The sequence below is a fragment of the Columba livia genome, chromosome 3 (assembly GCF_036013475.1).
Source record: "Columba livia isolate bColLiv1 breed racing homer chromosome 3, bColLiv1.pat.W.v2, whole genome shotgun sequence".
NCBI classification, from domain to species: domain Eukaryota; kingdom Metazoa; phylum Chordata; class Aves; order Columbiformes; family Columbidae; genus Columba; species Columba livia.
In genome coordinates this window covers 18,079,302-18,091,976 of record NC_088604.1, presented here as the reverse complement: position 1 = coordinate 18,091,976, position 12,675 = coordinate 18,079,302, and the positions used below count along the sequence as shown (strand labels likewise).

The 12,675-nt window shown below is 41.2% G+C and overlaps 1 protein-coding gene across 6 annotated transcripts in view; it reads left to right on the top strand.

The window, feature by feature from the left end:
- The window catches only part of RNF144A (ring finger protein 144A), a 70,224-nt gene that overhangs the window by 52,333 nt on the left and 5,216 nt on the right, over positions 1-12,675 (top strand). For all 6 annotated transcript variants that reach the window (XM_065055956.1, XM_065055953.1, XM_065055951.1 and 3 more), the window contains 5 exons: positions 3,803-3,907; positions 4,107-4,167; positions 5,240-5,447; positions 9,011-9,158; positions 10,457-10,546. In XM_065055956.1, the coding sequence (XP_064912028.1) occupies positions 3,803-3,907; positions 4,107-4,167; positions 5,240-5,447; positions 9,011-9,158; positions 10,457-10,546 (612 nt within the window). The remainder of the gene's footprint in view (positions 1-3,802; positions 3,908-4,106; positions 4,168-5,239; positions 5,448-9,010; positions 9,159-10,456; positions 10,547-12,675) is intronic.

Sequence of the window (12,675 nt, the reverse complement as noted above, 5' to 3'; positions counted from 1 at the left end):
ACATATGGTAGTATATTAGCATCTTCTTTTAATTTAAAAATATATTAAGTTGTAAAGTGAATGTGAAGGTATCGATCTGTATAGTTAAGGCACCCAAACAGCCTTAATAGTGTCCTAGAATGCCAGTGTGTACTAATTGTTCTTTTCCTCCCTGGAGTCATTTGGTACACTGGGAATATGTGTGTTGGACAGAAATCTGGCCTATTACAATTACCCATTTACTTGTTGCAACTGGAATGTAAAACAGAGTAACTTGCCCAATGACTGTTATAAACTGACATGTTTTAGTTCTGGATTGGGAAAGGAGCAGGAGCACACACATGGTTTGTTACTGTACCTTGACTAACAACTAAAAACTTACCCACTTGGGTCCTCTGTTCTTGCTGGCGAGGCAGATCTTCATTATTTGAGGTGAAGATTGTCAGAGTACAGAAATGAAGTACAAAAATCAAAGGAAAGAAAAGGAAACATTTCCTCTTATGACCTGCTTAATTCAATAAAGAGTTACTTTTTGTGGAATGCCAAGTCTTTCCCAGGCTTTATCCTATAGGACTGTATACATAAGCAGAAACGTACAGAATAACCACCATCTGTTTTTGATAGGTTTAGATTATCTCCAAGTGTGACTTACTTATATAGTCTTTAGTTATCTAATTATGGAAATACGATGAGGTTTTGTTCTGGTTTGGTTTTGGTTTTGTTTGTTTGTTTTGTATTTTTTGTGTTTTTGTTTGTTTGTTTTGGTTGTTGTTGTTTGTTTTTTGAAGAAAGTAACAAGTGGAATTTAGCAAAAGTATTGCTTCAAATAAAGCTATAAATAAAGCTAATAAAGCATTGACACACGACCATTAAAGGAAGAATCAAGATGCTCCTCAGCATATTCGGTTTATAAGGGTCAGCGTACAACAAAGCAGATGTCTTGTGAACTTATTCCAGCCTCAGCCCTTAAATATCTAATTTCAGCTTCGGTTTTCTCTGAGAAAAATCAGTGCAATACAATTAATTTTTAAATATTTTTGGATGATTTACACTCTGACATTTTTCATTCATCCTATACATTGCTTTATTGCCATAACGAAAAGGCTATGAAGGTATTTCCTTCCAGCAGGGGATCAACTACAAGCTGCATAGAAAATGAGCAACATTTTATCTCTTATATTTTCGTAGTTGTTTGTAATTAATTTTTCATAGTATATAACTGAGCACCTAATCCTACTGTGTTGTTCTGCTTACATGCTGGTGCGTTTCTAGTACTGTAGCCACTTTAAAGTTTTCTGATAGAAGTGGCATGTCTTGTGTCCGCTCTCAAGAGAAGCCACAGCTACCCTGTACTTCAAATTCTCTTGCAATCACTTTAGATTACTCCTTCTCCACATGAGAAATCTCTAGAGTGGGGAAGTCCTGAGTGGACAGGGTGTTTTATCCTCTGACTAATTTACAGTGATATTTCATGAGCTCAAGACAACATTTGTGTTCCCAGAAGGTATAGGATAAGAAGGGAACTTTGGGCTGGTTTCGAGGAGGTAGGGGCCGGTGCCACACTGGTGGAAAGGGTAGGCCTTTGGCACTGCTTGTGGCAGGGATGAACTCTGTCATTCCTTGGAGGATGTGAGGAAAGGGAAGCAGATCAAATACGCTTTGGCAATAGTCCCAAACAGGTTGAAGAAGAGGATTAACCACATTAATGATTAATGATGGCAAAGCTCATTCAGCTTGAAAAGTACTTTCTGTAAGTGCTAAGTGCTGGCATTAAAAATGTATGCATTTTCATTTTAATCCACACATGGCGTCTGCAGATGGAGGGGAAAGGGAAGAGCCAGCAGTGTCATTATGGCAACACTAATACCTCAGTACAGCTGAAATCACAGCTTGCCAAAGCATGCAAGCTAGGACCTCACTGTTGCAGAGCTCTGCCTGCTGTGGTTGCTGCTGGTGGTTCTCTTGAACTGCTCCACCACACTCTGCAGAGTTCTAAGCGAAGGCTTGGAAACTTTCTGCAAGTCAAACATCTGCTAAGTGAGGAGTTGTCTTTGCTGAATTCCTACTGGCAAAGAGGAAGACGTAGACCATAATCTATCATGTGGAGTTTCTACACATGTAAAACTTTTAAAGATGTAAGTTATCCAGTTTCTGTTTTTCTTTTCCAAAAAATAAAACTGTTGTCTCTTGAGTAGGAGATGTAAGAAAGGGGACTCTGACAGAAACAATTTGTTGTGCTATCAAGGTGGTGGCAGGCTGTCACCAGAACAGCTGTGTACCAGGGCAGCAGAAATTATGTGGGCAGGAAGTGAAGTTTTTGCTGCAATCAAGCTGTGAGAGGTAAAATCTAGAATAAAATGTTAATATAGGTGACAGGGTCTTTGAAAGGAGCTGAACAGACATACTGACAAGCAGAACAGAAGGAGAACAGGCTGAATAAGTAGAGTCAAAGCCTGGACCTTGGCAGCTACAAGCCACATACAAAGGGTTAGGCTGGAAATGTGCTTGTTTATGGGCCTGTTTGATGGTGTGATTGGAAGGAAGAAGCGGCTTTGTGCTCTGCCCTGCATCTAGGCATGCTGGACTCGACGAGGCTGATGCAGCCCTTTGCCTTCCCAGGCTGATGGTGAGTTGGTGGTTACAGACCTTCTTCAAGTTCTGTCTGGAAATGGTACTTGAAGTCCCCATTTCACCAGCTTGCTGCAAAAGTGCCTAGTCCTTCTCACCTCCCACCCAGCTGTATGCTGAGCTTGTTTTCTGTCTTCATTTCACTCTGCTTTTGGTCTAACCTCACTTTTTATTCACGTAGCTGGTAACAGGGAGTTAGAGACCTCCTTTCTGTAATTGTGTCCAGTGAGCCACTGCCAGCTGAGCTCCCAAGCAAGGTGAGAACTCCACAGAGTGGCCCATCTGCTGGAAAGCAGACCCTCCTTTGCTCTTTCTGGGTCGTGTCAGGCTGGTAGAAGTTGCATGGTATCTGCAGGGTGAAGGATATCTCTCTATTGCTCTCCATGCCTCCTCAGCAAACACCTATGAGTAGCTCTCACCTTGATATGGGGAGGTGGAGAGGGGTGTTAGCTCTTCAAGAATAACAAGGTTTGATCTTAATTTGCCCTTAGTCTAAAATACCCACCTGTCTTCTCTGTTGACAGTCGTGCTGTGCTACTGTGTTAGATGCTGCATTTTCAGTTATGACTTGGGCAAAATGCTGTGGTTGCTAGGGGAGAAAAGTATTAGTATTACCATTATTTATTATTCGGTCCCCATGGAAACTGTAGCTCTTCTGGGAGTCCTAATTTTCACATTTTTTCTTTCTATGGAAAAGATATAACTTTAACCATGAAGTTCAAATAGTTATTTTCTAAAAATAGAAGGCAAGATATACCACTCCCTTTTGCTTCCTGGTATGCTTGACAGATGTCTGTCTACGGGTAGTTACTGCTTACTAAGCTGTGTTGTGGTTTCCAGTCACGTAAAGATTTTTGGAGTGTGGTTAATCTAATTTTATCTTGGTGGTGGTTTATTATTTTTTTCTCCTCTCCTAGCTTCATTTGTTTTGTCTTTTTCTTCATTATTGTTACTTTTAAATTTGTTGCTTATTTTAAAATTAGGAAGAACTACTTGATGGGGAAATGAACTTGCTCTTTTCTATTTAAAGATACAACCATGGCAAAAGCTATACACATGGCCCGTGGTTCTAAAAGGAATACAGTAGTGTGTTTTTTCAACAGAGTTTGAGTTCTTCAGATTTTCAGAGGAAATCTGTTAAAATACTTAGTGATTTATTCTTGGTGGAATAGTTAAGTCTTTTGTTCTCTTACAGTGCCTAAAACAGTATGTGGAACTTTTGATCAAAGAAGGTCTAGAAACTGCAATCAGCTGCCCTGATGCTGCCTGCCCAAAGCGAGGTCATCTGCAAGAAAATGAGGTACTCTTCAATTGCAAAGATTTTTTTTTTCTTTCCAGGATGTTTAAATGTGTCTTGCTCTATGTTAACAGCTGCCACTGTTGCCAACATATGTTTTTAATAATTCTCTAAAGGTCAAATATTTTGTCTCAGTTTGTTAAAAATGCCTTAGATTATTGCTGTTCCTAACTGGAAATTTGTCTTTTCCTTCCTTCAACAGATTGAGTGCATGGTTGCGGCAGAAATCATGCAAAGGTATAAGAAGCTACAGTTTGAAAGAGGTAACACATGTAGTGCTACCCATTGCAAGTCTGTGTAAATGATATCACTCCAGAGCAATCCCATAAATCAGAATCTGGCTCTGCACATGTTCGCGCAGTAGCATTGTGCTTTAATTGTTTGGTTATCACAACCCCCACTTCCCCCCAAAAAAACCAAACAAACCAAGAAAAAATACCCCCACACCACCATTGTTTCTGTTCTTGTCTGCATGATTCCCAGCATTACGACATTCTGGGAATGAGCTAAGGAAATAAAATTACTGCGTATGATATTGCTCTATAAGTAAGGGAGGGAATGACTGCTATGTAGAGCTTTTCTGTTTGAGTCAACTACCAGTATTCTAGGGGCTGGTGAGATAGACTGACCCCTTTTATGAAGCCACCATTGTCTCTTGCAGTGGCATCTGGTGCAGAATTATTAGGCAGTTCTGTGTGTAGTGATAACATGAACCTTGTTAATTTTTATGAGGACAGAGACAAACTAAGTGTCTATGGGGATATGGAGCTGTGTGCCACAGAGAACTTAGTGTAAGATTTTGCTGAGGGCAGGAGCCAGCCTAAAAACCTCTGAAGTCATTGGTACGTTTTTTTTTCACCTCAGTGGGCTTTGAAACATGAAATCTTACCAGTAAGCAGCCTGCAAAAAAAGGATGAAACTGTATAACAGTTTTATGCTCTTGTTTATCATGTGGTTACATTAGGGCAGAGAGCAACTTGAAATAGAGTCCTACTGGGCAAAGCACTGTAAAAATGCTTTCTGATGGATTATACCTGTGTGTAGTATATGCTCTATGTATCTTCAAGTACAACGGAAGAAAAATACATCTCATTCTCAAAACCAGTTCAGTGAATGAAAGTAAGCAATTAATTCAAATGCTGGAAACTCATTTTAGTTTGGTGCCTGTTTGCAAAGCAGGCCAGATTTATGTCTAAGTGGGTAGCAAAAATTAAAAGGCTTCTTTTGAAAATGCATGTCTTCAAATGCCCTGCCAAGCAACCTCAGTTTGAAAACATTATTCTGGAAGGCCAGTCTTATAACTGAATTTTGTTCTTTTATGCCCATTTTTTACAGAAGTGCTTTTGGATCCCTGTCGGACTTGGTGTCCATCCTCTACTTGCCAGGCAGTTTGCCAGCTCCAGGAATCAAGCCCACAGGACCCCCAGCTTGTCCAGTGCAAAGCCTGTGACATTGAGTTCTGCTCTGCTTGCAAATCTAATTGGCATCCAGGTCAAGGCTGTCAGGAGAGCATGCCAATCTCCTTTCTTCCAGGAGAAGCAAGGTAAAAGATTGCAAAATCAAGTATTTAGAAGCAAAACACTCAGATCTTTGGACAAACTGGATTATTAATAATAAGGAGGCATTTTCCTGATATTTTGTTTTTTAAAGCTCTTTCCTTCATTTAGTCATTCATGTTCTTTTAATGCTATATCCCAGAATTGGATTGGTCTTGGCAACCTCACTCCTTGCTGCCATTCCTGGCAAAGCCTCTGTCAGCTGCCTTTTTGCCCCAGCGGGAAAAATAGGACATGCAGGTAGCCCATGAGCTTCCCTTCAGACGTCATCTTGTTGCTGCTGTTGTTCTGGACAGTGTGAGGGTTGGTTACATTATAGCAGAGAGTATTTTAGGATACTCTGATACCAGAGAGTGTTTTATGATACTCTGCCAGTCATCCAAACTGCTGCACATTAGGCAGATAAAGATCTTAAGTTATGTTTCAAGCTGTTACCAGTGGCATGCTGCAGCCAGTGAATAGGAAAGACCACTGTGCCTGTGTTCCACTTAATGTTTGGGCTTTTTCAAAGATTGTGTAACAGTTGAAGGTATTGTTAAAGCCATGGCCAGCCTTGGACGTAGCTATTCACAACTAGTCTTCCTTCAGGCTTTGCTGTAACAAATGTCTAGTTAGGATGCTGTCATAGAATCATTTAGGCTGGAAGAAAACCCTTAAGATCATTGAGTCCAACCATTAACCTAAGACCACTAAGTTCACCACTAAACCATGTCCCGAAGCACCACACCTATACATCTTTTAAGCACCTCCAGGGATTATGACTGAACCACTTCCCTGGGTAGCCTGTTCCAAAGCCTGACAACCCTTTCCATGAAAAAAAGTTTCCTAATATCCAATCTAAACCTTCCCTGACGCAACTTGAGGCCATTTTCACTTGATAGTTGAGAAAAGAGAGACACCCACCTCACTGTGACCTCCTTTCAGGTGGTTGAAGAGTGCAATAAGGTCTCCCCTCAGCCTCCTTTTCTCCAGACGAAACCCCAGTTCCTTCATCCGCTCGTCATAAGGCTTGTGCTCCAGACCTTTCACCTCCTTCATTGCTCTTCTTTGGACAGACTCCAGCACCCTGATGTCTTTCTTGTAGTGAGGGACCAAAAACTAAACACAGTATTTGAGGTGTGGCCTCATCAGTGCCGAGTACAAGGCTGATCACTGCCCTGTTGCTGCTGGCCACACTGTATCTGATACAAGCCAGGATGCTGTATTGACCTTTTTGGCCACCTAGGCACACTGCTGGCTCATATTCAGCTGGCTGTCAGTCAACATCTGCAGCTCCTTTTCCTCCAGGCAGCTTTCCAGCCACTCTTCCCCGAGCCTGTAGCACTGCCTGTGGTTGTTGTGACCCAAGTGCAGAACCCAGCACTCTGCCTTGTTGAACCTCATACAACTAGCCTCAGCCCAACAATCCAGCTGGTCCAGATCCCTCTGTAGAGCCTTCCTGCCCTCCAGCAGACCAGCATTCCCACCAAGCTGGGTGTCATTTGCAAACTTACTGAGCGTGCACTCGACCCCCTCATCCAGATCACTGATAAAGAGATTAAACAGAACTGGCCCCAATACTGAGACCTGGGAAGCACCACTCCTGACCGGTCGCCAACTGGATTTGACTCCATTCACCACAACTCTTTGGGTCCAGCCGTGCAGACAGCTCTTTACCCAGCAAAGAGTATGATGTACAAGCCATGAGCAGCCAGTTTCTCCAGGAGAATGCTGTGGGAAAGTGTCAAAGGCTTTACAAAAGTCTAGGTAGACAATATCTACAGTCTCTCCCTCATCCATTATGCAGGTTACCTTTTCATAGAAGGAGATCAGGTTGGTCAAGCAGGACCTGCCTTTCATGAACCCATGCTGACTGGGCCTGATCATCTGGTTGTCCTGTATGTGCCATGTGATGCCACTCAAGATGATCTGCTCCGTAACCTGCCCCACAGTCACACTGACAGACCTGTAGTTCCCCAGATCCTCCTTCTGGCCCTTCTTGTAGATGAGTGTCACATTTGCCAAATTCCAGTCAACTGGGACCTCCCCCGTTACCCAGGACTGAAGACAAATGATGGAAAGTGGCTTGGTGAACAGCTCTGCCAGCTCCCTCGGTACCCTTGGGTGGATCCGATCTGGCCCCATCGAACTGTATGTGTCTAAATGCTGTAGCAGGTCATTAATCATTTCCCTTTGGACTATGGGGGCATCATTCTGCTCCTCATCCCTGTTTTCCAGCTCAGGGTCTGGACACCCTGAGAACAACTGGTCTTCCTATTAAAGACTGAGGCAAAGAAAAGGCATTAAGTAGCTCAGCCTTTTCCTCATCCCTTTCCATGTTTCCCTCCTCATCCAATAAAAGATGGAGATTATCCATAGTTCTCCTTTTGTTGTTAATATATTTATAGGAGTGAGCTGTTGGACAAATATTGTAACTTTTGCAACCTCTTTTTGTGTGTACCCGACCAGAATTGAACCTCACTAAAATTCATGGCAAGGTAAAAAACTGAATCTGTTTTCCTTAGTATTTTGGTTGCTTTTAGTTTTTGTTTCATGCTTCAGTTTTTATTTAATTGAGGTTTGTTTTTTCGTTATTTTGGAGTATAATGTGCCAGTAACAGTTTGTGCTACCATGTTTTTGGATTTTTTTAATAAAGTTTAGGGATTCAAAGCGTATTTCTGTAATATGGTTGCCACCAGTGTGATAATGAGTGTGGGTTCTTTTTATCTTGCCCATTGGGCAAATCAGTCCATCAAACAAGGGCCAGTCCTGTTTTCCAGCAAACAGTTTATTCCCCATGAGTCATTCTTGCATCTCCCACTTGCAGTGGCTGCAGGAAGTGTGATTTGTTAAGATATATTTTACTTGTTGATCTGCATAAAGCCTGCACATGGTAGAAAGCTACTCAAGGGACAGAAATGTTCTTTCAGTGTTTCCACATTCTTCTGTATTGTGCCCACTATATGAGAGGACATCCTATGGTTTTGCACAGTCATGCAAGACAAGAAGGGGCAGTGCTGACCCTAACTCATGAGCCATGACTGGTTAGGGCAGTGTTTAGAGATGAAGAGATCAGCTCTGAAAGGAATGGCATTCCCAGATAACTTAATGGTTCCTGATTTGGAGGGAAATTCCTGGGGAGATACTCAAGAATGGCAGCAAAAAGTGCCCCAGTCAAAAGGAACGTAGTGTGAGCTTTTTGTGCCACGTTATTCAGCTGTGGACTAGCTGCTGCGTATTTGATATATTTCAGGAGAAAAATGCGTGATCTCTGTTACTGTCACTAGGTAACAAAAACAGCTGGTAAAGTATGTTATAAAGAAAATGTCTTGACTCTTAGTTAGACACTGTAGTCATTAAACATTTTTTTCTAGAGATATGTTTGAAAAATAGAGTACAGCCAAAGTACCTGAGTAACAAAACTCAGTTGAATACCTGAATGTGTACTAATTTATCTTTTTTTTTTTTTTTTTTTTTTTAATAAAAAAGTAGGCTTACCTCCTTGGCACAGTTCTTAGATGTTTTCTTCTTCATGGCTACACGTTATTAATTCCTCACTTTCTTCCACAGTTCAGTTTTTAAAGTGGAAGAAGATGATGCCCCAATCAAACGCTGTCCGAAGTGTAAAGTTTACATTGAACGAGATGAAGGCTGTGCCCAAATGATGTGTAAGAACTGCAAACATGCTTTTTGCTGGTACTGTCTGGAATCTCTTGATGTGAGTACATGCCATGAACTCTGATTCTCAGAAGCTTTGAAGTTAATTGCTTTACCATCCAGCTCTCTCATTAATCAGTTAAATAGTAGCTCACTAGCTTCCGCCCGGCTTGGTAGACTGTAACCCACCAGAGCTGATGCTGGTGATTTGATAGGATTTGTGTGCTCTCTTTTACTTGTCTGACCTTTGTGATCTTAGGATTTTGCCTATATATTTGAGTCAAGGAATAATAAAGTAAAATTTTATGAAAATGTTGTTTGCAATCTTTACATGGTAACTAACACGAGTTTGGGGTTTTTTTGCCTTTTTTTTAATAATACTTCATTTAGTACTGACTTTTCGATGTTCTTCTTGAAGGAGTTACAGGACAAGTATAGCGATGTTCTCAGTCTGTGGAAGTTTATCAAACAAATTTTAGATTTGGTGTGTCACTGTGCAGTAGTCTAGCAGTCAGATTTGTTTACCATTAATTGTATTCTGTGGGACAAAAAATAGATCTGACATATGAAAAAGAATACAATGTTCTCCTAACACCAGGAATTTGTCACTCTATAAGTTGCTGCTGTCATATGTTTATATTTTTATAAAATCAACCTTTTATCGTGCCCAGGGATCAGAGTACTTACAATATACAACATCTGTTTTCCATGTCATCTGTTTTATTTTATAGCATCATTAACAATAGCAAAGGAAATGTTTTAGGTTCCTGATAGCTACTCTGACCATTCAAATCCTGTGGTTGTCCTGTTTGAATGCTTTACTATCAGTCGTCAAGTCACACGCTTCTCACATGCTCAGTTAAAAGCAGTGCTCCCTTGGTACTAGCGCTGCTCTCTTGGCCAGTTTGCAAAAGGATATCAGGACAGTTAGGGAAATAATTTCTCGGAAATCTATATTGTCCTTTTATTCTTCAGCTAGTAAAAGGAAGCAACTTGGGGAAGTCTGCAGAACAAGTATTCATTTTCCTTTGTTCTTTCTGTATGTGTAAAACATATGCACTGAGCAGCTTATCTTCTTGGAGCCTCTCGCTAAACTCCATACCAGCATTTAAATATGAAACTTGAGAGCCTTAGGGAGAAGGATTCATTATAGATCTACAACACTTGCTAAGCAAACCTGTTTGTGAAGGTGCTTAACTGTAAACACTTTGGAAAGGTTGGAACTGGCCATATCCACTTTACGAGGCTTTTATCTTCCTGTACAAATTCTGGTTACAAGTTCTCAGGAAACTATTTTGTAACTTGAAGAACACTTTGTACTTCTGTTTATTACCTACCTCTTCATTTAATATTTTGTAGGATGATTTTCTCCTTATACATTATGACAAAGGACCTTGTCGAAACAAGCTGGGACACTCCAGAGCATCTGTTATCTGGCACAGAACACAGGTAAAACTCAGATCTTTAAAAGCTCTATACAGGTCTCCTATTCTCATAATGCCTTCCTTTGCCTTACTCATTTTAATACCCAAGGGTAAAATTCTGTGCCAGATGGTAACTGATTCTCATAACAGATTTTAAAGAGGGCAGTAGCTTGGAGGAGGAGGAAGAGTTAGCTCTCCCAGAGAGGACACTCCTTGTCAGAAAGCCACTGAGAGCTATTGGATTAGATGATCTTTGAGGTCCCTTCCAATCCCTAACATTCTGTGATTCTGTGTTTTGCAGAGCCACTTTAGTGCCAATCCAGATATGTTCTCAGTAAACCTGGAGGACAAACTGGGTTGCCACCATCCATACTATTAATAGGGAAGCTCCTCCTACAGCTGGAAGGGAATTATTTCAGTATGCTCAGTGGCTGTGGACTCCAGTTGGCTCATGCATGTAGGTTGGATGGAAGGTAACCTAGTGAGCTAATCAGTAGTTTCAAACACAGATTCAAATTGACAGAGTGTGATAGCCTTTTGTAGTCTAGATCCAGTCTTCTTGGACCTAGCGTGAGTGCTAGTAATGGAACAACTCCGTGCACTACTTCGATACATACAAAATAAATGCCAGTATGTGACTTGGTCCAGTCCACTGCATTTACAGTCACTTCAGATACAGGGCCATCTGGGTATCTAAGTCATCCCTTGCTAAATTAACTGTGTGCCAGTAAATATCTACCTTAGCTTGAGATGAAGTGTTTTTTGTGAAGTACAGATTTCTTCCATTTGAGCATAAACCCCAAAGTCTAGAGAATAAACTCCAAGTCTAGAGAATAAACCACTAGTCTGGACAAATGGCTAAACTGAAACAGAAGGAGAAGGATCACACCTCTCTCCCTCCACATGCACTCCTGAGTGCCTGAACTATGGGCTGGGTTTTGTTTGGGTTACCCAATGGTATCTTAAGAAGTGTGTGGGTACATAAGCTTTCTTAATATACCTGTAATATGAGGTGATTCATCTGATACTTGAAACCTGTTCTTAGCCACAGCAGTTAGTGCAAATATGTTTGATGAACAGTATGTTTGTTCTGGTCATTGTTGGGAAAGAAAGTGATAAATCACCAATCAGGATATAATTCTGCTAAACCCACTAAAGCCAAATCAACATTGCAATTGTTTCCTTATGTTAAGTTCCTTTCAATATTTATCTAAGGCAAATTGAGGTAAGCCTTTGATTTGTTGTGTGTGGATTTTAAAAAATATTTGTTTTGGCCAGAGGGAATGGCTTGATGCTGAGAGAGAGGCAACTTCTTCAGAAGCAACAGAACCAAGCAGAAAATGAGTAATAGCAGGCAGTTTTATTTAAAAAACAAACAAACAAACATACAAAAGGCATTAAAAAACCTACACAAATAAACAACAACAACAAAGACAGTTAATGAATTATTTGTGGCATATTGAGCCTGAAAGGAGGGTTTAAATTGATGTCTCATACAAATTACCAGTAGTCAGTTTGGTCCACTGAACTGCAGACTTTCAGCTTGGCTCCTTCTGACCAGTGCACTCTTAGCCTGGGTTGCAAAGAGCTGGGCAAGCTCCGAAGAGCGATACGGCTATAGTTGCAGCTCACAGTTTTTGAAGGAGATAGGAATTTAGGTCAGTACCTCAAAAAAAAAAAAAAAACAGTAGTGAAACGTGCACACATCTAAATCTGAAAAAGGAATCGCCCTTGGCAAGGGTTAAAATTGTTAGGGCGAGGAGGTTTGAGCTCCTTTTCCCTGGAGGGCCAGAATGCAGGATTGGGGACTGCGGGTCCGCAGGAGCAGCCGCGGGCGGCGAGTCCTGTTCCACAGCGCCACCTACTGCACCCCGCCCGAACACCCTGCACACTGCAGCTGGGAAAGTACGGACGTCATAATCACAACGAGAAATTGTCCGGGGCTGACAACAGTACTGGTGAATCATCTCATCTATACCATGGCTAATTAAATATTTGCCTGTTAATTGAAGCCGTATATCTAACCCTGGCTAGGAGAATTCTTTAGTGAGTACTGCACTCTAATTTGATTTTGCCTTCCGTTGTGAGGTTTTGCTAGCAGATTAGCATTCCACTCCTGCCTTCATTATTCAAAATTATTCACCGACACTCGTA